Source organism: Oncorhynchus tshawytscha, linkage group LG12, assembly GCF_018296145.1.
Source record: "Oncorhynchus tshawytscha isolate Ot180627B linkage group LG12, Otsh_v2.0, whole genome shotgun sequence".
Classification (NCBI taxonomy): domain Eukaryota; kingdom Metazoa; phylum Chordata; class Actinopteri; order Salmoniformes; family Salmonidae; genus Oncorhynchus; species Oncorhynchus tshawytscha.
The window spans coordinates 28,457,939-28,483,351 of NC_056440.1; the positions used below are offsets into that span (position 1 = coordinate 28,457,939).

At 43.9% G+C, this 25,413-nt stretch overlaps 1 protein-coding gene across 6 annotated transcripts in view; it reads left to right on the plus strand.

The window, feature by feature from the left end:
* clip1a (CAP-GLY domain containing linker protein 1a) overlaps nt 1–25,413 on the plus strand; it is a 60,484-nt gene that overhangs the window by 12,246 nt on the left and 22,825 nt on the right. For 5 of the 6 annotated variants that reach the window (XM_024438695.2, XM_024438692.2, XM_024438693.2 and 2 more), the window contains exons 2-15: nt 9,652–9,946; nt 12,626–13,155; nt 15,070–15,194; nt 15,391–15,607; nt 15,772–15,969; nt 16,348–16,439; nt 16,688–16,748; nt 19,644–19,748; nt 21,107–22,015; nt 22,273–22,389; nt 22,714–22,771; nt 23,546–23,702; nt 23,985–24,150; nt 24,372–24,587. In XM_024438695.2, coding sequence (XP_024294463.1) covers nt 9,856–9,946; nt 12,626–13,155; nt 15,070–15,194; nt 15,391–15,607; nt 15,772–15,969; nt 16,348–16,439; nt 16,688–16,748; nt 19,644–19,748; nt 21,107–22,015; nt 22,273–22,389; nt 22,714–22,771; nt 23,546–23,702; nt 23,985–24,150; nt 24,372–24,587 — 3,042 coding nt within the window. In that variant the 5' untranslated portion in view covers nt 9,652–9,855. The remainder of the gene's footprint in view (nt 1–9,651; nt 9,947–12,625; nt 13,156–15,069; nt 15,195–15,390; nt 15,608–15,771; nt 15,970–16,347; nt 16,440–16,687; nt 16,749–19,643; nt 19,749–21,106; nt 22,016–22,272; nt 22,390–22,713; nt 22,772–23,545; nt 23,703–23,984; nt 24,151–24,371; nt 24,588–25,413) is intronic. The other variant, XM_024438697.2, reaches the window with a different exon arrangement.

Here is a 25,413-nt window from a genome sequence, read left to right on the forward strand (position 1 = left end):
TGTTGTGTTACAACAACCATGTTGGTATGGTAACTTTCCCAAAATACCATGTCATTTTGAACATTCATCACTGTAGTGTTAACAGAAGTAGGCTAGCCTACAGCTGTAGTGCAGTGCATGACAGTGATGGGCATTTGGGTTTGTAAGGATAAGTGAATTGCCCAAAACCTGCATTAACAGAACATTTGTGTTTGGCTGTCTTCCTGAATAGAGATTAAAGTGAGAGTCTGGAGCAAAGGATTAGCTTTACCAGTGGAAACATCCCCATCTGCATAATTGGATCATTTTCAGCTGACTACACCAGTGCTAAACTGAAAGCTGAAAGCTGTCCATAGTTTATAATTATAGATGTAAGGCTCTGGTTTCAAGTCTAGAAATTGCTGGTCTATTTGGGAAAGCCCGCTCTCTTCCCCAAGTTGACTTTAGCCTTTCTCTAAACAATGCCATGGAATCAACAGATGACGTTTGTGATGCAATGGAGGAGGCATAGTCCTATTTGTTTGGGGTTGTTTTTGTTTAAGTCAGCTTTGGAAATATAGTTCTGGACATTTGTTGTAATCGGCCATCTTCTATTTTTCTATAGAGTACACCATTAGTGAGGAGTGAATTTATAGCAAATAGAATAGGCATGTCAATGGATACTCTGTATCCTCTGATGATTCACTGCCATGAAGATATCAATCATTTCTGTGCTTTTTCCTCGAGGGCTTTTGGTCGTGGTCCTGACCTCAGGGCACTAATGGGTGTCATTCAGCCACAGAGGGGGAAAACTGCGGCATGTAAATTGGGTCAATGCTGCAGACCCACCCTTTATTCTGTGCTGTTGAGAAACCTCTTTTTGCCTTAAGGTAGATGTGCGTTAGAGAGATCTAGTTTGTTTTATTTAACATAGCGCTTAGGGCTTCAGAGGAATGGAAGGTATGTGTCTGTGACTTAGCAGCAAGATCCATTTAGAATTTCTTTAGTTATCAGTTTTCTGTAATCCAGGGCATCTTGATACTGTTAGGTGCTCTCACTTAGAGCAGGGAGACCTCTCTGTCAATAGCTGGAATGTAATAATTTTCTTTTGCTGGCAGTGTAGTGAGGGCACTGGACATATGAAGTTGAACTAGCCTATTCCATTGCAGATGTTACTTCACCCCTGCCTAAACAGTAGGCCAGATGTAAAACCTGAAGCTGTTCAACTTTCAGAACATTCCTCTATACAGTATTGCATAACCCAGGCCCTGCATGTCGCCAGGCACTCATTTGTTGACTTCTGTAATCAAAAAAGCCTTGGTTTCATGCATGTTAACATCAGAAGCCTCCTCCCTAAGTTTGTTTTACTCACTGCTTTAACACACTCCGCCAACCCTGATGTCCTTGCCGTGTCTGAATCCTGGCTTAGGCAGGACACCAAAAATTCTGACGTTTCCATACACAACTACAACATTTTCCGTCAAGATGAAACTGCCAAAGGTGGAGGAGTTGCAATCTACTGCAGAGATGTCATGCAAAGTTCTGTCAGACTTTCCAGGTCTATCCCCAATCAGTTAGAACTTCTCATTTAAAAAATGAATCTCTCCAGAAATAAGTCTCTCACTGTTGCCGCCTGTTATAGACCCCCCTCAGCTCCCAGCTGTGCCCTGGACACCATATGTGAATTGATTGGCCATCATCTATCTTCAGGGTTTGTTCTGTTAAGTGACATGCTTAACACCCCGGCAGTCCTACAATCTAAGCTACATGCCCTCAATCTCACACAAATCATAAAGGAACCCAGCAGGTACAACCCTAAATCCGTAAACATGGGCACCCTCATAGATATTATCCTGACCTACTTGCCCTCCAAATACACCTCTGCGGTTTTCAATCAGGATCTCAGCGATCATTGCCTGCATCCGCTATGGGTCCGCGGTCAAACGACCACCCCTCATCACTGTCAAACGCTCCCTAAAACACTTCTGCGAGCAGGCCTTTTGAATCGACCTTGCCGGGGTATCCTGGAAGGATATTGACCTCATTCCGTCAGTAGAGGATGCCTTGTTGTAATTTCCTCACCATCTTAAATAAGCATGCCCCTTTCAAAAAATTTAGAAATAAGAACAGATAAAGCCCTTGGTTCACTCCAGACCTGACTGCCCTTGACCAGCACAAAAACATCCTGTTGCGGACTGCAATAGCATTGAATAGTCCAAGTGATATGCAACTGTTCAGGGAAGTCAGGAACCAATACACGCAGTCAGTCAGGAAAGCAAAGGCTAGCTTTTCAAACATAAATTTGTATCCTGTAGCTCTAACTCCAAAAAGATTTGGGACACTGTAAAGTACATGGCGAACAAGAACACCTCCCCCCAGCTGCCCACTGCAATGAGGATATGTAACACGGTCACCACCAATAAATCCATGATAATTGAAATCTACGGCTGGCCATGCTTTCCTCCTGGCTACCGCAACCCCGGCCAACAGCTCTGCCCCCCTACACCCCCCGCAGCTACCTGACCGAGCCTCCCCAGCTTCTCCTTCATCCAAATCCAGATAGCAGATGTTCTGAAAGAGCTGCAAAACCTGGACCTATACAAATCAGCTGGGCTAGACAATCTGGACCCCCACTTTCTAATACTATCTGCTGCCATTGTTTCAACCCCTATTACCAGTCTGTTCAACCTCTTTCGTATTGTCCGAGATCCCTAAAGATTGGAAAGCTGCTGCGGTCATCCATCTCTTCATAAGGGGTGACACTCTAGACCCAAACTGTTAAAGACCTATATCCATCCTGCCCTGCCTTTCTAAAGTCTTCAAACGCCAAGTTAATAAACCGATCACTGACCATTTCGAATCCCACCGTACCTTCTCCGCTGTGCAATCCTGTTTTGAAGCTGTTTACGGGTGCACATCAGCCACGCTCAAGGTCCTAAACGATATCATAACCGCCATCGATAAAAGGCAGTACCGTGCACCCGTCTTCATTTACCTGGACCAAGGCTTTCGACTCTGTCAATCACCGTATTCTTATCGGCAGACTCAATAGTCTCAAATGACTCCCTCGTCTGGTTCACCAACTACTTCTCAGAGCTCAGTGTGTCAAATCGGAGGGCCTGTTGTCCAGACCTCTGTCAGTCTCTATGGGGGTACCACAGGGTTCAATTCTCGGGCCGACTCTTTTCTCTGTATATATCAATGATGTCGCTCTTGCTGCAGGTGATTCCCTGATCCACCTCTACGCAGACACATTTCTGTATACATCTGGCCCTTCTTTGGACACTGTTAACTAACCTCCAAATGAGCTTCAATGCCATGCAACGCTCCTTCCGTGGCCTCCAACTGCTTTTAAATGCTAGTAAAACCAAATGCATGCTTTTCAACCGTTCGCTGCCAGCACCCGCCCGCCCGACTAGCATCACTACTGGAGGTCGACTGATTAATCGGAATGGCCGATTTTAATTAGGAAATCTGTATTTTTGGGCGCAGATTTTGACTTTTTTATTTAACTAAGCAATTCAGTTAAGAACTCATTCTTATTTTCAATGAATGCCTAGGAACGGTGGGTTAACTGCCTTGTCAGGGGCAGAACAACAGATTTTCACCTTGTCAGCTCGGGGGATCCAATCTTGCTACCTTACAGTTAACTAGTCCAACGCTATAACCACCTGCCTCTTGTTGCACTCCACAAGGAGACTGACTGCCTGTTACGCGAATGCAGTAGAAGCCAAGGTAAATTGCTAGCTAGCATTAAACTTATCTTTATAAAAAACAATCAATCAATCAATCATAATCACTAGTTTTAACTACACATGCTTTGGGGTTACTAGTTTATCTAGTGTGTCCTGCGTTGCATATAATCGATGCAACGGTGGGGGATGATTTAACAAAAGCGCATTTGTGAAAAAAGCACAATCGTTGGACGACTGTACCTAACCATAAACACCAATGCCTTTTTTAAAATCAATACACAAGTATATATTTTTAAACCTGCATATTTAGCTAAAAGAAATCCAGGTTAGCAGGCAATATTAACCAGGTGAAATTGTGTCACTTCTCTTGTGTTCATTGCACGCAACAGTTTGGGCAGCCTGGCTCATTGCAAACCATTTTTTAAAAAATGGTTGGTTAGCGCGCACTGCGCCCGCCCCGCCACAGGAGTCGTTGGTGCGCGATGAGACAAGGACATCCCTACCGACCAAGCCTTCCCTAACCCGGACAACGCTAGGCCAATTGTGCGTCGCCCCACGGACCTCCTGGTCGCGGCCGGTTATGACAGAGCCTGGGCGCGAACCCAGGGACTCTGATGGCACAGCTGGCGCTGCAGTACAGCGCCCTTAACCACTGCGCCACCCGGGAGGCTCATTGCAAACTAATTTGCCAGAATTTTACGTAATTATGACATAACATTGAAGGTTGTGCAATGTAACAAGAATATTTAGATAAAAGAACGAACGGTTCCGTATTTCACTGAAATGATAAACGTTTTGTTTTCGAAATGATAGTTTCCAGATTCTACCATATTAATGACCAAAGGCTCGTATTTCTGTGTGTTATGTTATAATTAAGTCTATATGATTTGATACAGCAGTCTGACTGAGCGATGGTAGGCAGCAGCAGGCTCGTAAGCATTCATTCAATCAGCCCTTTCGTGCGTTTTGCCAGCAGCTCTTCGCAAGCACAGTGCTGTTTATGACTTCAAGCCTATCAGCCTAATGGCTAGTGTAACCGATGTGAAATGGCTAGCTAGTTAGCGGGGTGTGCGCTAATAGCGTTTCAAACTTCACTCACTCTGAGTCTTGAAATAGTTAAATAGTTATTGAAATAGTGATGGGTAACGCTGCTTTGAGTGGGGCTGTTGTCGATGTGTACCTGGTTCGAGCCCAGGTAGGGGCAAGGAGAGGGACAGAAGCTATACTGTTACACTGGCAATACTTTAGTGCCTATAAGAACATCCAATAGTCAAAGGTATATGAAATACATGGTATAGAGAGAAACAGTCCTATAAATACTATATTAACTACAACCTAAAACCTCTTACCTTGGAATATTGAAGTCTCATGTTAAAAAGAACCACCAACTTTCATATGTTCTCATGATGTTCTGAGCAAGGAACTCAAACGTTAGCTTTTTTTACATGACACATATTGCACTTTTACTTCTCCAACACTTTGTTTTTGCATTATTTAAACCAAATTGAACATGTTTCATTATTTATTTGAGGCTAAATTGATTTTTATTGATGTATTATATTAAGTAAAAATAAGTGTTCATTCAGTATTGTTGTAATTGTCATTATTACAATTAAATAAATAAGAAATCGGCCGATTTTAATCGGTATCGGATTTTTTTGGTCCTCCAATAATCGTATCGGCGTTGAAAAATCATAATCGGTCGACCTCTAATCACTTCCCTGGACGGTTCTGACCTAGAATACAGTGGGGCAAAAAAGTATTTAGTCAGCCATCAATTGTGCAAGTTCTCCCACTTAAAAAGATGAGGCCTGTAATTTTCACCATATGTACACTTCAACTATGACAGACAAAATGAGAAAAAAAATCCAGAAAATCACATTGTAGGATTTTTAATGAATTTATTTGCAAATGATGGTGGAAAATAAGTATTTGGTCAATAACAAAAGTTAATCTCAAAACTTTATATATCCTTTGTTGGCAATGACAAAGGTCAAACGTATTCTGTAAGTCTTCACAAGGTTTTCACACACTGTTGCTGATATTTTGGCCCATTCCTCCATGCAGATCTCCTCTAGAGCAGTGATGTTTTGGGACTGTTGCTGGGCAACACAGACTTTCAACTCCCTCCAAAGATTTTCTATGGGGTTGAGATCTGGAGACTGGCTAGGCCACTCCAGGACCTTGAAATGCTTCTTACGAAGCCACTCCTTCGTTGCCCGGGCGGTTTGGGATCATTGTCATGCTGAAAGACCCAGCCACGTTTCATCTTCAATGCCCTTGCTGATGGAAGGAGGTTTCACTCAAAATCTCACGATACATGGCCCCATTCATTCTTTCCTTTACACGGATCAGTCGTCCTCGTCCCTTTGCAGAAAAACAGCCCCAAAGCATGATGTTTCCACCCCCATTCTTCACAGTAGGTATGGTGTTCTTTGGATGTAACTCAGCATTCTTTGTCCTCCAAACACGACGAGTTGAGTTTTTACCAAAAAGTTATATTTTGGTTTCATCTGACATTCTCCAAATCTTCTTATGGATCATCCAAATGCTCTCTAGCAAACTTCAGACAGGCCTGGACATGTACTGGCTTAAGCAGGGGGACACGTCTGGCACTGCATGATTTGAGTCCCTGGCTGCGTAGTGTGTTACTGATGGTAGGCTTTGTTACTTTGGTCCCAGCTCTCTGCAGGTCATTCACTAGGTCCCCCTGTGTGGTTCTGGGATTTTTGCCCACCGTTCTTGTGATCATTTTGACCCCACGGGGTGAGATCTTGCATGGAGCCCCAGATCAAGGGAGATTATCAGTGGTCTTGTATGTCTTCCATTTCCTAATAATTGCTCCCACAGTTGATTTCTTCAAACCAAGCTGCTTGCCTATTGCAGATTCAGTCTTCCCAGCCTGGTGCAGGTCTACAATTTTGTTTCTGGTGTCCTTTGACAGCTCTTTGGTCTTGGCCATAGTGCAGTTTGGAGTGTGACTGTTTGAGGTTGTGGACAGGTGTCTTTTATACTGATAACAAGTTCAAACAGGTGCCATTAATACAGGTAATGAGTGCAGGACAGAGGAGCCTCTTAATTAAAGAAGTTACAGGTCTGTGAGAGCCAGAAATCTTGCTTGTTTGTAGGTGACCAAATACTTATTTTCCACCATAATTTGCAAATAAATTCATTAAAAATCCTACAATGTGATTTCCTGGATTTCTTTTCCTCATTTTGTCTGCCATAGTTGAGTGTACCTATGATGAAAATTACAGGCCTCTCATCTTTTTAAGTGGGAGAACTTGCACAATTGGTGGCTGACTAAATACTTTTTTGCCCCACTGTAGGTGGACAACTACAAATACCTAGGTGTCTGGCTAGACTGTAAACTCTCCTTCCAGACTCATATTAAACATCTCCAATCCAAAATCAAATCTAGAATCGGCTTTCTATTTCGCATCAAAGCCTCCTTCACTCACGCTGCCAAACATACCCTAGTAAAACTGACTTTTCTACCGATCCTCGACCTTGGCGATGTCATCTACAAAATTGCTTCCAATACTCTGCATCCAGTTTGCTGAGTAGTCTATCACATTACCATCCGTTTTGTTACCAAAGCCCCATATACCACCCACCACTGCGACCTGTATGCTCTCGTCGGCTGGCTCTCACTACATATTCGTCGCCAGACCCACTTTCTCCAGGTCATCTACAAATCTATGCTTGGTAAAGCTCCGCCTTATCTCAGCTCACTGGTCACGATAACAACGCCCACCCGTAGTACGCGCTCCAGCAGGTATATCTCACTGGTCATCCCCAAAGCCAACACCTACTTTGGCCGCTTTTCCTTCCAGTTATCTGCTGCCAGTGACTGAAACGAATTGCAAAAATCGCTGGAGACTTATATTTCACTCACCAACTTTAAACATCAGCTATCTGTGCAGCTAACCGATCGCTGCAGCTGTACATAGTCCATCTGTAAATGGCCCACCCAATCGACCTACCTCATCCCCATATTGTTTTTATTTAGTTTTCTGCTCTTTTGCACACCAGTATCTCTACTTGCACATCATCATGTGCTCATTTATCACTCCAGTGTTAATCTGCTAAATTGTAATTACCTCGCTACTATGACCTATTTATTGCCTACCTTCTCACGTCATTAGCGCACACTGTATATACTCTTTTATTTTCCCCCCTATAGTGTTTGACTGTACGCTTGCTTATTCCATATGTAACTCTGTTGTTTGCTTTATCTTGGCCCGGTCTCAGTTGTAAATGAGATCTTGTTCTCAACTAGCCTACCTGGTTAAATAAAGGTGAAATAAATCAAATCTTAAAAATAAAAAAAGGTTTTGTTGCCATAGCAACAGTAGTGTGGTTGACCTCCAGGGGTAAGGTGGTAACTTGATGTGAAGGCCTTGCTGTGCACCTGCTGCTCTGGGCTCTCTCAACCACATGCATTATTTCAACACTTGGGAGTCCCTAACATACTGCAAGTCAGAGCAAAGACTGTCAATAAAATTGTCTACCTACATTGCTAGCTAACAGTAGAACACATATGTTGCCACTCCTTGGCCTAAGGCTTCCTTAGTTACTACATTTATTAATGCTATTTCTTAAACATTAATATTAACAGGTAGCCTTATTGAGAAGTCTTTGAAGGACAACACAAATGTTGCCGGATTATGCCAAGGCCACCATTTTGTCAGTCTGGTAATAACAGGTCGGCTAGACCTTTGTAGCATATTTAGCTATTAGCTAATCTAGTAGTCTGGCCTGTAGGAGGGCTGCTAAACACTAATCATTTTCTGTTTGTTTACTAATCCCTCCCTCTCTACCTAGAGTTTGTAGCTTCACACGAGCTGGCTCTATGGTTTATGGTGAAGAGGGAGGGCCCAAAACTCTTGACTTGTGTTTGATGAGTACAGAGCTATTGGCTAGGCCTGATTGATTGGTAAACCCTGGCAAACACACAGCAGAGCACTTGTGATGAGAATGTGAGGTATTATTTATTTGTAACCTTTATTTAACTAGGCAAGTCAGGTAAGAACTAATTCTTATTTACAATGACTGCCTAAGAACAGTGGGTTCACTGCCTTGTTCAGGGGCAGAACCTTGTCAGCTCGGGGATTCGATCTAGCAACCTTTCGGTTCCTGGCCCAACACTCTAACCACTAGGCTACCTGCCGCCCCGAATTTAGAAACATGTCATTGGAGTGTTATTAAATCCATGTAATGGGCCCATTTTAGAAGTCCTTATTAAAGCAGGGAGGGTAGAATCACATGTTATTGAGCAAAACAAAATGAGTGTACTCTGACATGCAAAAAGAGTGTACTTCCAGTTTTCATGTCTTGGGTTGAATTGTGTTTATGTGCAGGTCTTTCGTTAAGAATTCCCTGCCTATGTTTCTGAATGGTACTAGGTTCGTTAATATCGAAGACTGATCGACTTTGCGTGTGTGAGGGAGAGAAAGGGAAAGCGAGAGTTTGTTTCTGTATGGTGGTGACAAATACATGCGCACACAGAGACACTTGAATGTGGCCTGGCTTGTGACAGAGTATTTTTAGTATTGGACTCACTGTGACTAGTCAGTCGGGGGAGCACTGCTTGTTGTCATAAGAACACAAGATCATTTGAATGTCAAGGGCAGGCTATTCAGCCCATCTATGCTCACCATTAATCTGTTGTAAACAATAGGCCTTGTCAGTGCCACCCATGATGTTGAGGTGGAACCAATTATACCAAGTGAACAAATCAATATAAGACGCCAGTGTTTGAATAGTCATGTCCACAAAGTAAAAATTGGACCAGTGAAACAACCCTCCCTCCTGGCTTACCATTTTAATTGAAGACTGAAATATATGATTATTCTGTGAAAATCCTTTTCCCTTCAGGATATTATTATTAGTAGTCTTCTATGCAAAGTAAATAATAAGAAAAAACTAGGCTTACTCAAATGCATACTATACGAAGCTGTTTGTTGCACTAATTTGTCTTTCTCTCTCTTAACAGGGTCCTTTTTTGAAGGGCATCTTTTTCTCCCTCACCCCTTTTCCTACTTTAAAAAAAAAATTGTTTGATTTATTTTGGTGCTGTGACTCAGAGAGCATTGTCATCTCAGAGTCTGAGCACAACTACGTCAATGATTTGGGGTTTGCCGGCGCCCACTGACGGACAGAAAGGCCCTGTAGATTTCACAGCACACAGAGAGGAAACATGAGCACAACCAAGCCCAGCGGACTCAAAGCGCCCAGCAAGATGGGTAGGTCAACGGGGGCGCCAGCCACCAAGACCACCCCCTCCGCTGGTAAGAGGTCCTCGTCCCCCTTAGCACTAGCAGTTCTCATGTCCTTGCTGCTTCTCATTAAGGCTGGTAGCTACAGCACCTAACCTCTGACTTTGATGTCATCAATCAGCTTAAGGTTGCAATGGAATGGGCTTTACTGCTTCATCAGTCTGTATCTGCTGATGCGGCTTGACTAGATTTGATGTAGACATGCTGATCGGTCACTGGCCATTTTGATTCCATAGGCTATAGTATTTACCCCCAAAATCTCTCCAATATGGTGGATTAACTATATTTTTAAGTAGGAGAAATTTGGTGAATTGAGTTCACTAGAGGCTTTAGACACAGCAGGCTTGCTGTGTAAAATGTGATCCCTGTGCTGGTATTTTGTTTCAAAGCATTGACAGTCGGGTCATGTGAAAATGCCACTGTGAAGTTTGGCCTCATGTAAATGTCATCCAATCAACTATTACTTTGTGCATTGCTCGGCTGTTATCATATGAGACAGTTTATTTATATGTAGAAAATCAGGCAACCTTAATTATTGGGCCTGATCAAATGTTGACGGTAGAGTGCCTTCAGAAAGTATTCAGACCCTTTGACTTATTCCACATTTTGTTGTTACAGCCTGAATTTTTCTCACCCATGTTTTTTTTGTACAAAATTTACGAAAGTATTCACACGAGTCAATACATGTTAGAATCACCTTGGGAGCAATTACAGCTGTGACTCTTAATGGTAAGTCTCTAAGAGCGTTGCACCCCTGGCTTGTACAACATTTAGCATATATATATATTTTTTATATATATATATATATATATATATATATATATATATATATATATATATCTCTTTTTTTTTAAGTCTTCAAGCTTTGTCAAGTTGGTTGTTGACCATTGCTAAACAGCCATTTTCATGTCTGGCCATAGATTTTCAAGCCGTCCAAAAAATATATAGTTTTTCATTTTTTACAGCGGTTTGAAGCTGGTGGACCAAAACCGAAAGTAACTTTTGTTTTTGTCCACCAGCTTCAAAAAACGGTAAAAAATATATTTTTTGATATTTCACAACGAATTTGATGGTACAATGATTCCTTACACTATTAGTGCATGTTTTCTCACATAAACAGTGTAGAATTTTAACAACCAGGAAATGACGATTTCCACTAGATCAGAACAGCTCCACAAAGTCAGAACAGCTTTCCCAGTTTGACAACAGATGCCACTCCCGCGGGAGAAATCAATAGGTGAATTTCACAGCCAATTACAACACTGACGGGTAAGTAATACTGTGAAACACCATCATTCCACTATTTGCGCCAGATATATTATGGACATTTTCTGAAATAACAATGCAATTATTCTAAGAAATCCTGTGTGTAGCATCTTTAAGTCAAAACTGTAACTAGGCCACTCAGGAACATTCAATGTCGTCTTGGTAAGCAACTCCCGTGTATATTTGGCCTTGTGTTTTTAGTTATTGTCCTGCTTAAAGGTGAATTTGTCTCCTAGTGTCTGTTGGAAAACAGACTGAACCAGGTTTTCCAAAAGGATTTTGCCTATGCTTAGCTCTATTCTGTTTTTTTATCCAATAACATTCCCTAGTCCTTGCAGATGAACAGCATAACCCATAACATGATGCAGCCACCACCCTGCTTGAAAATATGAAGAGTGGTACTCTGTGATGTTGGTAGATTTGCGCCAAACATAACGCTTTGTATTCAGTACATGAAGTTCATTTCTTTGCCTAATATTTTGCAGTTTTACTTTAATGCCTTATTGTAAACAAGATGCATGCTTTGGATTATTTTTCATCTGTACAGGCTTACTTTTCACTCTGTCATTTAGGTTAGTGTTGTGGAGTAACTACAATGTTGTTGAACCATCCTCCGTTTTCTCCTATCACAGCCATTAACTCTGCAACTGTTTTAGTCACCATTGGCCTCATGGTTAAATCCCTGAGCGGTTTCCTTCCTCTCCAGCAACTGAGTTAGGAAGGACGCCTGTATCTTTGTACTGACTGGGTGTATTAATACACCATCCAAAGTGTAATTAATAACTTCACCATGCTCAAAGGAATATTCAATATCTGCTTTATTTATTTTTAACTATCTTCCAATAGGTGCCCTTTGCGAGTTATTGGAAAACCTCCCCTGGTCTTTGTGGTTGAATCTGTGCTTGAAATTCACTGATTGACTGAGGGACCTTACAGATGATTTGTATGTGTGGGGTACAGAGATGAGTTAGTCAAAAAAAGGTTAAACACTGTTATTGCACACAGAGTGAGTCCATGCAACTTATGTGACTTGTAAGCAATGTTTTACTCCTGAACTTATTTAGGCTTTCCATAACAAAGGGGTTGAATACTTATTGACTTGACATTTCATTGTAAAAATGTCTAACATGATTCCACTTTGACATTATGGGGTATTGTGTGAAGGCCAGTGACACAATCTCAAATTAATACATCTTAAATTTAGGCTGTAATAAAATAAGGGGTGTGAACTTTCTGTAGGCACTGTACGTAACATATTTCACTCTGGAATAAGAGTTTGGAACTGTTGAATAGCAGGGTAAAGGTGTCATGTTATGTGAGCTAACCCCTTCATCTTAGCCCTGTTAGCTCAGCTCACCATGGACCAACTTTAGTGGCGTTGGCACACTGGCAGTAATTGGATGATTTCCACCTGTTTCCATGCAGCCGGATCCAAAGTAGCTGCAGCCGACAAGTCCACTCCAGGAGGCGGTGCAGCTGGGACACAAGATAGCGGGGAGAACTTTCAGGTTGGGGAGCGAGTGTGGGTGAATGGGAACAAACCTGGCGTGGTGCAGTTCCTGGGGGAGGCTCAGTTTGCACCAGGACAGTGGGCTGGCATAGTGTTGGATGAGCCCATTGGGAAGAACGATGGCTCGGTGGCAGGGGTGTGCTATTTCCAGTGCGAGGCCCTGAAAGGGATATTCACCCGCCCCTCCAAGCTGTCCTACACAGAGGGCGAGGCCAATGGGACTCAGACAGCACCTTCGTCCCGGGCTGGGTCGCCCACCCCCTCCACCGCCAGCCTGGCCTCTCACACCCCCTCTGTCAAAAAAGCCTCAACTGCAATGCCTGCCACGCCAACCATTCCAGCCTCCAACCTGGCACGCACAAACAGCGAGTCCATCTCCAACCTCTCAGACACCAGCTCGGTCAAGAAAGGGGAGAGGGAGCTGAAGAATGGAGACCGCGTTTTGGTAAGGCTTAGTTCATTTACACTTTGAATGCAGCTGTTATTTTGGATCAGGTAGCTTCCTCCTGGCCTCCTAACCCTGTTCCAGGTTAGAGACGGCTCATCTCCCGCCCCATCCCCACACCCTCCTCTTGCCCCTTGTGTGGCCACAAATGCTGTAAATACAGGCTGGTCTCAGTTACACGACTGACCACTCCTCCCTCTCACCATGGTAATCTCTCAGGAATGTGTCTGCGGAACACAACCTCCTCCCACCTCCTTCCCAACTTCTCACTGACCAATGAGAACATCCGTTCTAACACTCCTCAGTGAGCTCAGTTTCTGTGTATAGTCCTTCTGTTCACAGCCAAGCTCTGTCCTCGTATGAGCACCTTCCGTCCTGAGTGTGTTGTCCAAGGCCCCTCTCTCTCTCTCTCCGTCAGCCTCGGGCTGTGTAACACATTGTGTTAAGAGGAAGTGTCACCCACGCTCAGAGGAAGGGAGGGTGCTTTTCTCACCACAGTATTCCTCACTTCTCCCTTTAGAGCAGTGGTCAAAAACCGGTCGATCGCAATACTGGTCGATCTCCAAGGCATTACTAGTTGATCACCAAACGTTGCTGTAAAAAAACGAAGGATAAAGCATTCCGTTGCTATTTTCTTCATTTGTTTTGCTCTGTTGTTGCTAGGTGCACTTGATTCAGCAGCCCTAGTGCCAGGATGGCAAAGTTTTCCCGTTTTTAACCGTTTCATTTGTGTAAAGGTGGAGAACTCCACCTACCCGGCAGGGCCAGAGAGCAAATCAAGTGCACCTTTTGGCCTACCACTGGCCAATCAGGTAGCTCAGATCACTGTGTTTGCACAATTCCCTCAAGCCATAGACTGTAAAAAGAAGCCTCGAATGCACAGCAAAGTTGACACTGACATTTTTAAACTTCTAAACCCATGACAAGAGAGAGACTCAACGAGTACAGCAAAGAGCTGCTGTTTTTATGAGTAAGTTCATGTTTAAATTGTTATTCAACACTGTCAACACGTTCAAAGATTTTATAATCCATAAAATGTGCGTTCTTCCTACTTCCACTCACGCTACAACCAGCATTGCAGCTGCAATGAATGAGTATAGCAAAGTCTTCCGATAAGCTTGGGTTATTATTAGTGGCTTGTGGCTTTTTTAATATCGATGAATATTTAACAGTCTCTGGTCATAGGAGTAACCATATGAATTTGTGCATGAGGCAGAAATAATGCAGTGTGACTTGTTTCACCATCAGCTGGAAGACTGTCCCCTTTTCTCAGCAAATGGAGAGAAAACGGTGGGACGGTGAGTTGGTTGAGAGGCAGCCTCACCGCTGCTCCCCCCTCCCCTCAGACTGACCATCCGTCCCCCAAACATAATAACGCAAATTATTATGCTCACTTAGCTGTGCCTCACAAGTAATACAACAAATGATCTATTACCAAATCATTTCTAAATGGTCTGAGAAGGACAACATTGGCAGGGTAATTCAAGCATATCCAATATGCAGTGATAATGTATTGGGCCTTTAGCCTACTGCACAAACCTAATTGTTACAGAACTGTTTTTAATAGGTTAATGTTGCATAGGCTTACGTTTAGCCATGTTTAAAACATCTGAGCGGTAGATCTCGGCTTGCATTTTGACTTAGAAAGTGATCACTGCTTTAGAGCATTGTAAAAGGAAACGCTGACGATACATATATCAGCCCCGTGATGTTGACAGGTTGCATGTATTGATTATTATGATGATTATTATTATGAACTGTTGCCTTGGTAGTTTTATCTCATGCCAAGCTCGTTACCCTCTAGGTGCTTTGAGATTCTTTCAGTAATGAAAGCGCTCTATAATAAAAAATCGAATAATTAAAAAAAAATTTTTTTAGGCTTTTCTGAACTCTTTCTTTGCACATTCTCTGCAGGTTGGTGGCACAAAAGCTGGTGTGGTTCGCTTTCTTGGTGAAACAGACTTTGCCAAGGGAGAGTGGTGTGGTGTGGAACTGGATGAGCCCCTGGGAAAGAACGATGGGGCAGTGGCAGGAACCAGGTAATCAGACCAGAGAGGATTATCACACAGGCTTGAGAAACATGCTACTCTGGCAACCAGTTTGTTTAAAAGAGAGTTAAGTACCGGCAAGTCTTATGGGTGTTATTTGTATATAAGACTCTTTTTTTCTGTCGGGGGGCGGCGCTGTGACATCTGTTTTTTTTTTTTCTTATCCACTTCATTTGTATTTCCTCAGATACTTTCAATGCCAACCCAAGTATGGCCTGTTTGCCCCAGTCCACAAGGTCACGCGTATTGGCTTCCCCTCCACCACGCCGGCCAAGGCAAAGACCATGGTGCGGAAGTTGGTGGCCACGCCCTCGGGCCTGAAGCGCAGCCCCAGCGCCTCCTCCATCAGCTCCATGAGCTCTGTGGCCTCCTCCGTCAGTGCCAAGCCCAGCCGCACAGGCCTGGTGAGGCGCACACACACACTCATAAGTGCATCCACATTCACAACTGCAGAGCAACAAGGTGTCTGTTCTTTAATTGGTCTTGTCTTTTGCTGTCCTGTGTAGAACTCCTACCCCCCCATTAACCAGTCCAAACACTCTTCTACCTACCCCCCCCACCACCACAGCTGACAGAAACGTCATCACGGTACTCGAGAAAGATCTCTGGCACCACAGCAGTTCAGGAGGTGCTGAAGGAGAAGCAGCAGCACATCGAGCAGCTGATGGCGGAGCGTGACATGGAGAGGGCAGAGGTGGCCAAGGCAACCACCCATGTGGGCGAGGTGGAGCAGGAACTGACCCTGCTGAGAGAGGACCAGGAGCAGGTCAATACACACGGAGTTCCTCCTCATGGTTTACACACACACAAGCATTCGCCCTCAGGATTATTTACACACACATTTCCCCCACAGATAAGTCCCAGGACGTTACAGTTTTGGAACTTGTACTCTCATCTGCAGAAGTGTGTTATGTCATACATGACCATGACAAACCTTGGGTAATGGTTTGGGAAAACACCTTGCTGTACCTCACACTCATGTCACAAAAACCTCTGCACTGCCATCTGCTGTCAATGAGAAAGCACTTGTTTTTATAGCCAACTCCCAGATGCATAGCGGCCTTCCATAACGTTGTTTTGTCATGAGTGTCTCAACTTATATTCATGATCTGTTTTAATGAATGCATATTCATGTGTTGTGAAGATGGAGGCCAAGATGGACCAATTACGCACCCTGGTGGAGGCTGCTGACAAGGAGAAGGTTGAGCTGCTCAATCAGCTGGAGGAGGAGAAGAGGTGAGGCTTCAGAGGGGTGTGGGGTGAAGGGAGGCCAGGGGGTATGGGGTCTAACTATGGTGTATAACTATGTTCTGATGGTATGTTATCAGTACAGTATCACAGGAGGAAAATGGGGGGGAGGGGAGGGGGACATTATGTAGGTCAGATTGAAACCCTGTTTCAAACCCTTGATCCATGATTCCTTTTTCAGACCTCTTATGTTAAATGTTCCTGAACTATAATCTGAAGTGTGCTCTGTGTGATAGGAAAGTGGAGGACCTCCAGTTCCGCGTGGAGGAAGCTTGCATTACCAAAGGAGACCTGGAGGTAAACACACACACACTTCTACAAAAACTCTAAAATATGAATACAGTTTTCCTTTCTAATGCTATGGAGCATCTTTGATTTACATGTCCCGATCTCAAGTTAAAATCGCCCCCTAAGTGACTGGAATTAATCCATTTGATGCTGAGGTGTATCAGAAATCCACCAACACTGCATCTCATCAGGACTGCCGTTGAAACTCCTTGTCTTGTGAAACTGAGACATTTTGAGTTAAAAGCATCCTGTTCTGATGAGTGCAGACTAGAGTCCACCTCTGGAATTAAGTTACTCCGCAACATCCCTGCTCCCGATCCCCGAGATTAAAGTGGTAGGGTGTACATTAGATTCTAACATAATCAATTAATACATTTTATTGAAGGTCCCTATTTGGCTACTCTGTATACATTTCATCAACAGTTTGGCCACTGGCTTGTGATTTTAAGTTGGCAAGTGAGTGATTGGTGTCCTTGTCAGTGACATGTCCTTAATCTAGTATGCCAAGGACTGAGCATTAATATTCTCTTCAGTCTGTCTACACCAGAGATCTGTCCTGCCCAGTGCCCACAGTCCTATTAGGTTTGTTGCATGGCATGATCGATGCCATCTCACTCAAGACTGAAATCTCATTCTCTATCGTGTGACAGTAAGGTCCTCCATGGAACAGAGCTGTCAGAATCAGACCTGACTGAACCTGGCTCTGATGTTCTTTTAGTGTCCATGAAGTCATGCTTTTGTAGAGGATCAGCCTGAGCACGGCACTGCAGACTCGCTGATCTACAAATAACTAAACTATTATCCATGTATTGTCATTCTTCCAAATATGCGCAGTGCCTTGATTAGACCGATCTTAACAAACCTGGAGGTCTTCCTCATTTCATGACTATGTAGCATGTGGATATTAACACAGCTTGAATGTTCCCAACTTGTTTTTGGAACACTGTTTGCTTGAAATAAACACACAAGCCTAGGATCATTTTAGGAATTAGTTGGTGTTTATTTCTTCCCTGCTTCCCTCTTGCTAAGAAATGTCGTTGGCACATCAGACTGTAAGGTTTGCACACTGTTCTTCACCATCGCTCTAGTGCTATTTGATGGGAACGTGGAAATGTGGGCTATTTCTTGGAGAACAACTTACTTTTTCTGCCTCTCCCTTGGCTAACCATATCTTTGTTTATGGAGCAGAGACTGGGAAGCAGGTGGACCCGGGGCTGTTTAATATGTACACGTCTGATCAAAGGATTTGTGTCATTATTTATCCCACAGTGCAACTCCAATCAGGGGACCATCCCAATTACCCTGATGGCGTCCCACATCAAATGTTATCTTTAAAAATGAGTGCTACAGGGTTAGAAGTAATACCCCTTTTTTTTATCTTCCTTTGATTGCATACTAACGGTCTGTGTACTACTTACTGCAGAAATATATGTTATTCACATGCATGCAGCTTTTAAAAAACAACAACAAACCAAATCAACACAGCAAATGTTTTCTGTTGATTTCAAGCAATTGACGGTATACTAACGTTGTCTTGTAACTGCTTCAGTCAGTGACGTTACTGCTTCTTTTTCTTCTCCTCTTGTTCATGTTGGCCCAGTGCTATGCATGGAACCACTGGAGATGCTCCCCTCCACCATCTCACAGCCTAATCACGGTCTTGACCAACCACTGGCGACGCATCTCACAGCCTAGTCACGGTCTTGACCAACCACTGGCGATGCATCTCATAGCCTAGTCACGGTCTTGACCAACCACTGGCGATGCATCTCACAGCCTAGTCACGGTCTTGACCAACCCTAGTCAGTCATGGTCTTGACCAACCACTGGAGATGCATCTCACAGCCTAATCACGGTCTTGACCAACCACATCTCACAGCCTAGTCACGGTCTTGACCAACCACTGGAGATGCATCTCACAGCCTAGTCACGGTCTTGACCAACCACTGGCGATGCATCTCACAGCCTAATCACGGTCTTGACCAACCACTGGAGATGCATCTCACAGCCTAATCACGGTCTTGACCAACCACTGGAGATGCGTCTCACAGCCTAGTCACGTTCTTGAGCTCCAACCTTCCCATTGCCATCTGTTGAAATAGGAAGTAAATGTTCTGCACTTGGTAGCAATTCAATTAATTGCATTTTAATGTAAAAAATTAATGAATCGGTCCGGGGGTGAACTAGGATTTATTTTTTTATACGTTCTGCCCCATTCTACAGTTTTAAAAAAACATATTTTTTTTAACTGATTTGTCTGTTCGAAGTAGTTTCTTTATGAATGTACATGGTTTCTGATATTGTTTTATCTGCTGATCAGTGATCTTATACTCACTAAACAAATGGGCGTGATCACAGAAGAGAGAGAGCGCAGTGTTGCTGTTACAACCTGCCACGGCATTGCCATTTCATGTAAATAGTTAAGTTTCATTTCCCTTTCCTGTTCACATGAATGTGCATAAAGGACCTCCAAAATCATAGACTAAAGCAGGAGATGGTGGGGGGGCCAAAAACATGCCAACAGTGCTTTCTCTTTTTATGTGCAGTCACATCCATTTCGATTTGCGCTCATTTGCTGGCTCACTCACTCAGTTGTTCACACATGCTTCTATGCATTCCTTCCTAGTCTTTCCCTTTGGTTGTTCACCAGGTCATTCTGCATGGATTCCTTTAATCACAACCAACAACTACACATCCATAAACATTGCACATCTCCCCTGCTGCTTCTATCATATCCTCTTATCACCACCTCCAGCTACATCCCCAATGCTCACCTGTGCTTGGCATGGGATCTGCATGGGGTACCCTTCCTTCCCCTCCCTCCCTCTTCCTCTGTCTGCGTTGGGCTGGCATGTGATGGTGGCACTGGTTTTGTTCTCTTCCTCTCCCCTTCTTTACTAACAGACGCAGACCAAACTGGAGCATGCCCACATTAAGGAGCTTGAACAGAGCCTGCTCTTTGAAAAGACCAAAGCTGAGAAACTCCAGAGAGAGTTAGAAGACACTAGGGTAATGGATCTTGCTCTGCACAGTGGTGCGTTTGGAAAGAGGGGTGGAGTGTGGATGGTACCAGGGGTAATGTTGCAACTCTTGGGAGGGTGTACAATGGGTTACAGAGGATCTCCAAATACCTGTTGCACTGGCTTCCATATGCTGTTTTTCTGACCACTTCTGCCATAGAGGCTTGTGGATGGAAAGTCGGTATTTAACTGCATTTGAATATCTCTAAGCAAACATTGAATGGTGTAGTTGACTGATCTTTTTACTTGAAATGAAGACTATTATCTCTTGGCCTCAGCTGTAAGTCAGAGATCCATTTGCAGCATCTCTCGCATGCTTTCATTCTCTTCCCATTTTGTCAAACATGAAACATTCCTGTGTCTTACCAGAACAGGAATCTTAAGCACATGGCTGCTGTCACCCAAAACATTTTGAAATATTCAGGCTTTAAATCCCCACCCCCCTCCAAAAAAAAATAACTTATAGTTTTCCTAAACATCAATCCTGTTCTTTTTAGATTTGCTGTTTTCTGGGTAAAACCTAGACTTAGACTTGGGCCATGTCAGGGCCACACTACATATAGGATCATTAGGGTTCTCCATCGTGGGGTTATTCACTTGCCTCTTTCTCCATGTTTTCCTCTGCCCACTGTCTCCACAGCTTTTGTGGTGCAACATGGTAGCCAGACAGCACCCCCATACCCAACCGTTGCTCCCAGTTGTCCTTTGTCCCACCCCCAATTCTACCAGCCCCAATTGTCCTGCCCATCTGGGAACCCCTGCCTCTTGCGAGTCTATTTCCTGCTCCCACCCTTTAACAATTCTTATATGCGTCTGTCAGGGGTTTCACAGCCAGTGATGGAGTATTAAACTGCCATCCTCAAGGGCCATAGTCTCTGCTGGTTTAGTTTTTACCCTGGTTCTTAATGAATCATTTGACGTCATTAGTTGGGGGAGAGATTCTTAACTATCAAGTTTCTCTGGCCTAAATTGACCCCTGATATAAACGTAAGGATGAAAACCAGTAGAAGCTGCAGCATTTGGGGACAGTAGTTCAATACACAATAATTATGTGTGATGACTGATATGGTTCCAGCTTATATCCACTAGAGGGCGGTGTATGACTTCAACTGTAGGCATTTTATGCTAATGTGGGTCTGCGCTGTTACATTCATTGCGCTACTGCAACTATGAAGGACATCTGTTTGTAAATGACTTTCTTAGAAAAATATTGACCCATGTAAACCTGTCTGATGACAAGGGGCTTCAACAGCTACCCTCTTGTCCTTCCAGTACACACACAATCACAATGTTTCCATAGGTTGAAGAACATGCTTTTGTTTGAGCCAGAGTTGTGCCGTCCCATAGGTGGCCACGGTGTCAGAGAAGTCCCGCATCATGGAACTGGAGAGGGACTTGGTGCTGAGGACCAGGGAGGTGGCTGACCTGCGGCTGCGTCTGGAGGTCCAGCAAAGCTCAGAGGGCTCAGACTCCACCACCTCCCCTCTCCTGGAAGAGGTGAGCTCTCTGAGGGCTCAGCTGGCCTCTCAAGAAGACCAGCAACAGGTTGAGCTGGCTGGGCTGAAGGAGATGCTGGCAGCGGAGGAGAAGGCCCACAGTGCGGCAGTGTCTCAGTTCCAAGTCTCATCCACCAAGGTCTCCACAGACAACGAGCAGTTGAAGCTGCGCCTCAGTCAGAACGAGAAGGAGAATGCAGACGTTATAGAGCAGTGGCGCTGCAAGCTGGAATCTGCCATCGCTTCACACCAGCAGGCCACGGAGGAGCTGAAGGTGTCCTTCAGTAAAGGGGCCGGTTCCCAGATGACAGAGCTGGTGGAGACCAAGACTGCCCTGGAGAGGCTGAAGCTGGAGCACAAGCAGGCACTGGAGGAGGCGGGAGCCAGGTGTGAGGCAGAGGCTGCAGCCCGGGCACGGGAGACAGGGGAGCTCAACAAACAGCTGCTGGTCGTGTCGGAGGAGAAGGAGTGCCTGGAGGAGAGCCTGCGGTCCAGTGTGGAGAGTGCTGAGGAGCAGCACCTGGTGGAGATGGAGGACGTGCTGGGCAAACTGCACACTGCTGAGCTGAAGGTAAACGAGCTGGAGGAGCATGAAGCTAAGCTTGTCCAGCAGACCCAGGACCGTGCCAAGGAGGTCCAGGAGCAGGTGGCAGCTATGGAGGTCCTGCAGTCCCAGGCAGGCCAAGGTAACCAAGCTCTCCAGAACCTGAGGACCCAGCTGGAGGAGGCCCAGAGCCAAGCTTGCTCACAGGGCAACAGGGTAGGTCCATACCCACGCCATACTACCATTGTCCATGACCATATTCAGTTTCTATTTTGTGAGTTTTCCAGAAAAATAAGCGTGAGACACACCTGTGGTATTTCATGTTATATTGATTTATCCCTACCTTCAAAGCAATTTGCTTTTGTTTCATTTTATTCATTATTAGCTTTGCCTTCATTTTGTCACTCATCATTTTTTCCCCCTTCAAAATGTTCTCCATGTCCATGGTTTCATGACATGGCCTGTGGCTGTAGGTCAGTGAGTTGAACTCTGAGCTGGAGGGTAAGCAGCAGGAGCTCCTCTCCTTGCAGCAGAGCCTGACCTCTGTGCTGCAAGACAAGGTCTCCTTGGAGCAAGAGCTGGGCAACCTGGTGAGTACTAGGGCTTATGACTGGTGTTGTGGCGCCAGGGGTTGGGAATGGGTGGACTTGCATGACTGTAGGGCTCAAGGTAAGCTCAGGTAAGGAAGAGCATAGCATTTGAAATTCTAGCTTTTTGTTTTCATGGGAATGATAAAACATGTCTACCCTCTATTACACACTTACGATACCATCAAAGATATAATCCTTAAATACAACTGTTGGTTAAATAACTTGTGTAGAACATTATTAGTTGTCAATCATTTTGAGGTTTGTCATGGAGAACTCTTGACTTAAGCATGCACAAATGTATTCATCAAAGTTTTATTTCCTCAGAAACAAAAACTGTCAGAAAGCACAGACAATCAGGCTAAGTCAACACAAACTATGCAAGGTAAATAGATTTACTTTTTCCATGTATCAACGTTACAGGATGTTTGACCTGTAACAACGTTAGTCTTTGTTTTCTTATTACTTGGGTTACGTGGGTTTTTATCTGCAAGACATATTTTACCAGAAAGAAAATGTTGACTTCAAGCAATCTTATGATTAGCAATTATGTGGTTAATTATGTGGTTTTGTGCAAATAATTCATTATATTGGTCCACATGGCCAAGCAGTAGACAATAGATTAGTGCATGTAATTGTCTTGCTTAGTGCTAAGAACTTGAATGATGCAAGCTGATAGTGTCGGTCTAAATTCCCTCATTCTCTGTCAGTTGCTTTAGAAGCTTAGCAACAAAAAAAAGAGCAGTGCACATCCCACTCAGAGGCTCTTAGAAGCCAACTTGCAGGTCAGAACACTGGCCAGCACTACCCTTCAGTACACACAACTCAATATGACCATTCTCCCTACGTACATTCAGTAATGTAACTTTGCAACCTACACCAGGGGTTTCCAAACCTGCTTGTTTTTGTTGTCTTGAGTTTCTGCTCGATAAACCAGGTTGTGATGTGTGAATCAAAAGGGCAACCGCAACCTGTTTTGAGAAAGTTATCCCTGACCAACACCACAAAATATCGCCAATGTTTTACTAAAATAATCACTATAGAGAGTCTGAGGTAGTCATTATGTTTATATTGTGTAACAAATTGGCTGTGGACAGTATGTGTGTATGTGGATTAAGGCTTGTTACCCATGACTGAATTATGTTTTCCTCTCACTCAGGGCTGGAGAGGAAGCTAAAGGCTGGAGAGGAGAGGCTTGATCAGCTCGCAAACGAAAAGGCCAAGCTCCAAAGTGACATCTCAGACATGATGAAGTCATCAGGCGACAGTTCAGCACAGCTTACCAAAATGAATGAAGAAATCACTCAGAAAAAAAGGTACACAATGAAATGTCACAAACAAAGGTGTTCTCAAACATATTCAAGTAGTTTAATGGCTTACTGTCATCTGAGAAGTCCACAATCCGGTTTCCTCCAGTGCCAATATTTAATGAGTATGACAACAATGCACAAAACCTGTCCATCGCCCTGGTTTATCAGTTCTTCAGTTTCAGTCTAAAACTGTTTGAATCTGTCCTCTACAATGAAGCCACAGTTTGTGTGAATGCCACTGGTCTCATTTGGTCAGAGATTGATCTCCCCCTCCTTCCCCTTTACCAGGAGTCTGGAAGAGTTACAGACCCAACTCGCAGAGGAGAAGGAGCGGACTGCATGTTCTGAGGAGCAACAACAGCAGGAAGTTGCCCAGAAGGAGAAGGAGCTGAAGGCTGCCAGAGATGAGCATCAGGGCCAGCTAAGCAACCTGCAGGGGAAAATCACACAACTGGTGAGTGAAAACCCAGAGATGGCTTTGAGATGTTGATGATTGGGATAAAGTAGATGATTAGATGTGAAGGGAAGAGGTTTGTTGTAAAACTGCCTACATTCTTCAGTAATAGACGTTTTACTGTCTCTAACCCAAACACTGAAATAATCTACCGCTGTCCCCCTACCAAACAGCAAATGATTGATGTTAGTTACTGTCTCCTTCATTTTATGTGTGTGTAGGAGAAGAGTTTGCAGCAGTGTGAGGCCCAGGCCAAGGATCTTCAGACCTCCCAGCAGAAGGCCCTGTCTGAGGCCTCAGAGCACCATGCCAAGCAGCTCCAGGAGCTGCAGGGTCAGGCTGACAAGACCAAGCAGGAGCTGAGTGTCTCCAGGAAGAAGGCCCAGGAGCTGGAGAGGCTGGTGACTGAGCTGCAGCCTTACAAAGAGAAGGCTCAGGTGAGCACCCACCATATCATTATCAGGACCACCATGTTTTATGTTCTCAGGAGGAGCTGCCTTTTTGTACAAAAAATCTTGCTGCTTTGCATTAGCTTCCTTTAGGTTGACTGAAGTATTAAGTGAGAATTTTTCCAGTATAGTCCTATCCACTTTCTGTAAGATGTCAGTAGCACCTTATTCTACAGTACCAGAAATGACCTGGTTATTATTATGTCATTACCATTTGACTGTTGTTTCCAAGTCAAATGAAGTGTTGCCTGAAATGGTCTATGGTCAGGTTTGATATTCACTTGATGCTAATTAGACCACCTCACTTCTAATGTCTGTGTAGTAATCATACTGTAGGAAGGAGGAAGGAAGGTAAGAAGTAGCTGAAGTCCGTATTACTTTAATGAAAGTTTGACTGTTAGAACAATTATGGCATATCACAGTGACCTCGTTCTTTGATTTCATTAAAACAAATTGAATCATAAAAACACACTAAGCCCAAGATTCATTTTAGCGTTTTATCTGCTCATATTATTGCTTTTTGATAATAACTATTTATGCAAGCCCATTGCACCATGTCATATATCATATGTGTTGTCACATATGCACCATCTTCATTTCAGCATTGACTGTGTGGCTATGTTGTGGTGTGGTGTGGTTTTAGGGCCTACTTTGAAAGCAGAGGCACACCTTAGATATATATAAAAACTGATGACATTTTAATTCATACTTCAATAATCTTGATTAAGTGGATGTAGTAACCACATAATTGTTAGTGGTTTAATTAGTGTCGTTTCACGATGAGTAGCCAGTATGTAAAGTGTAGGGCTTCAGT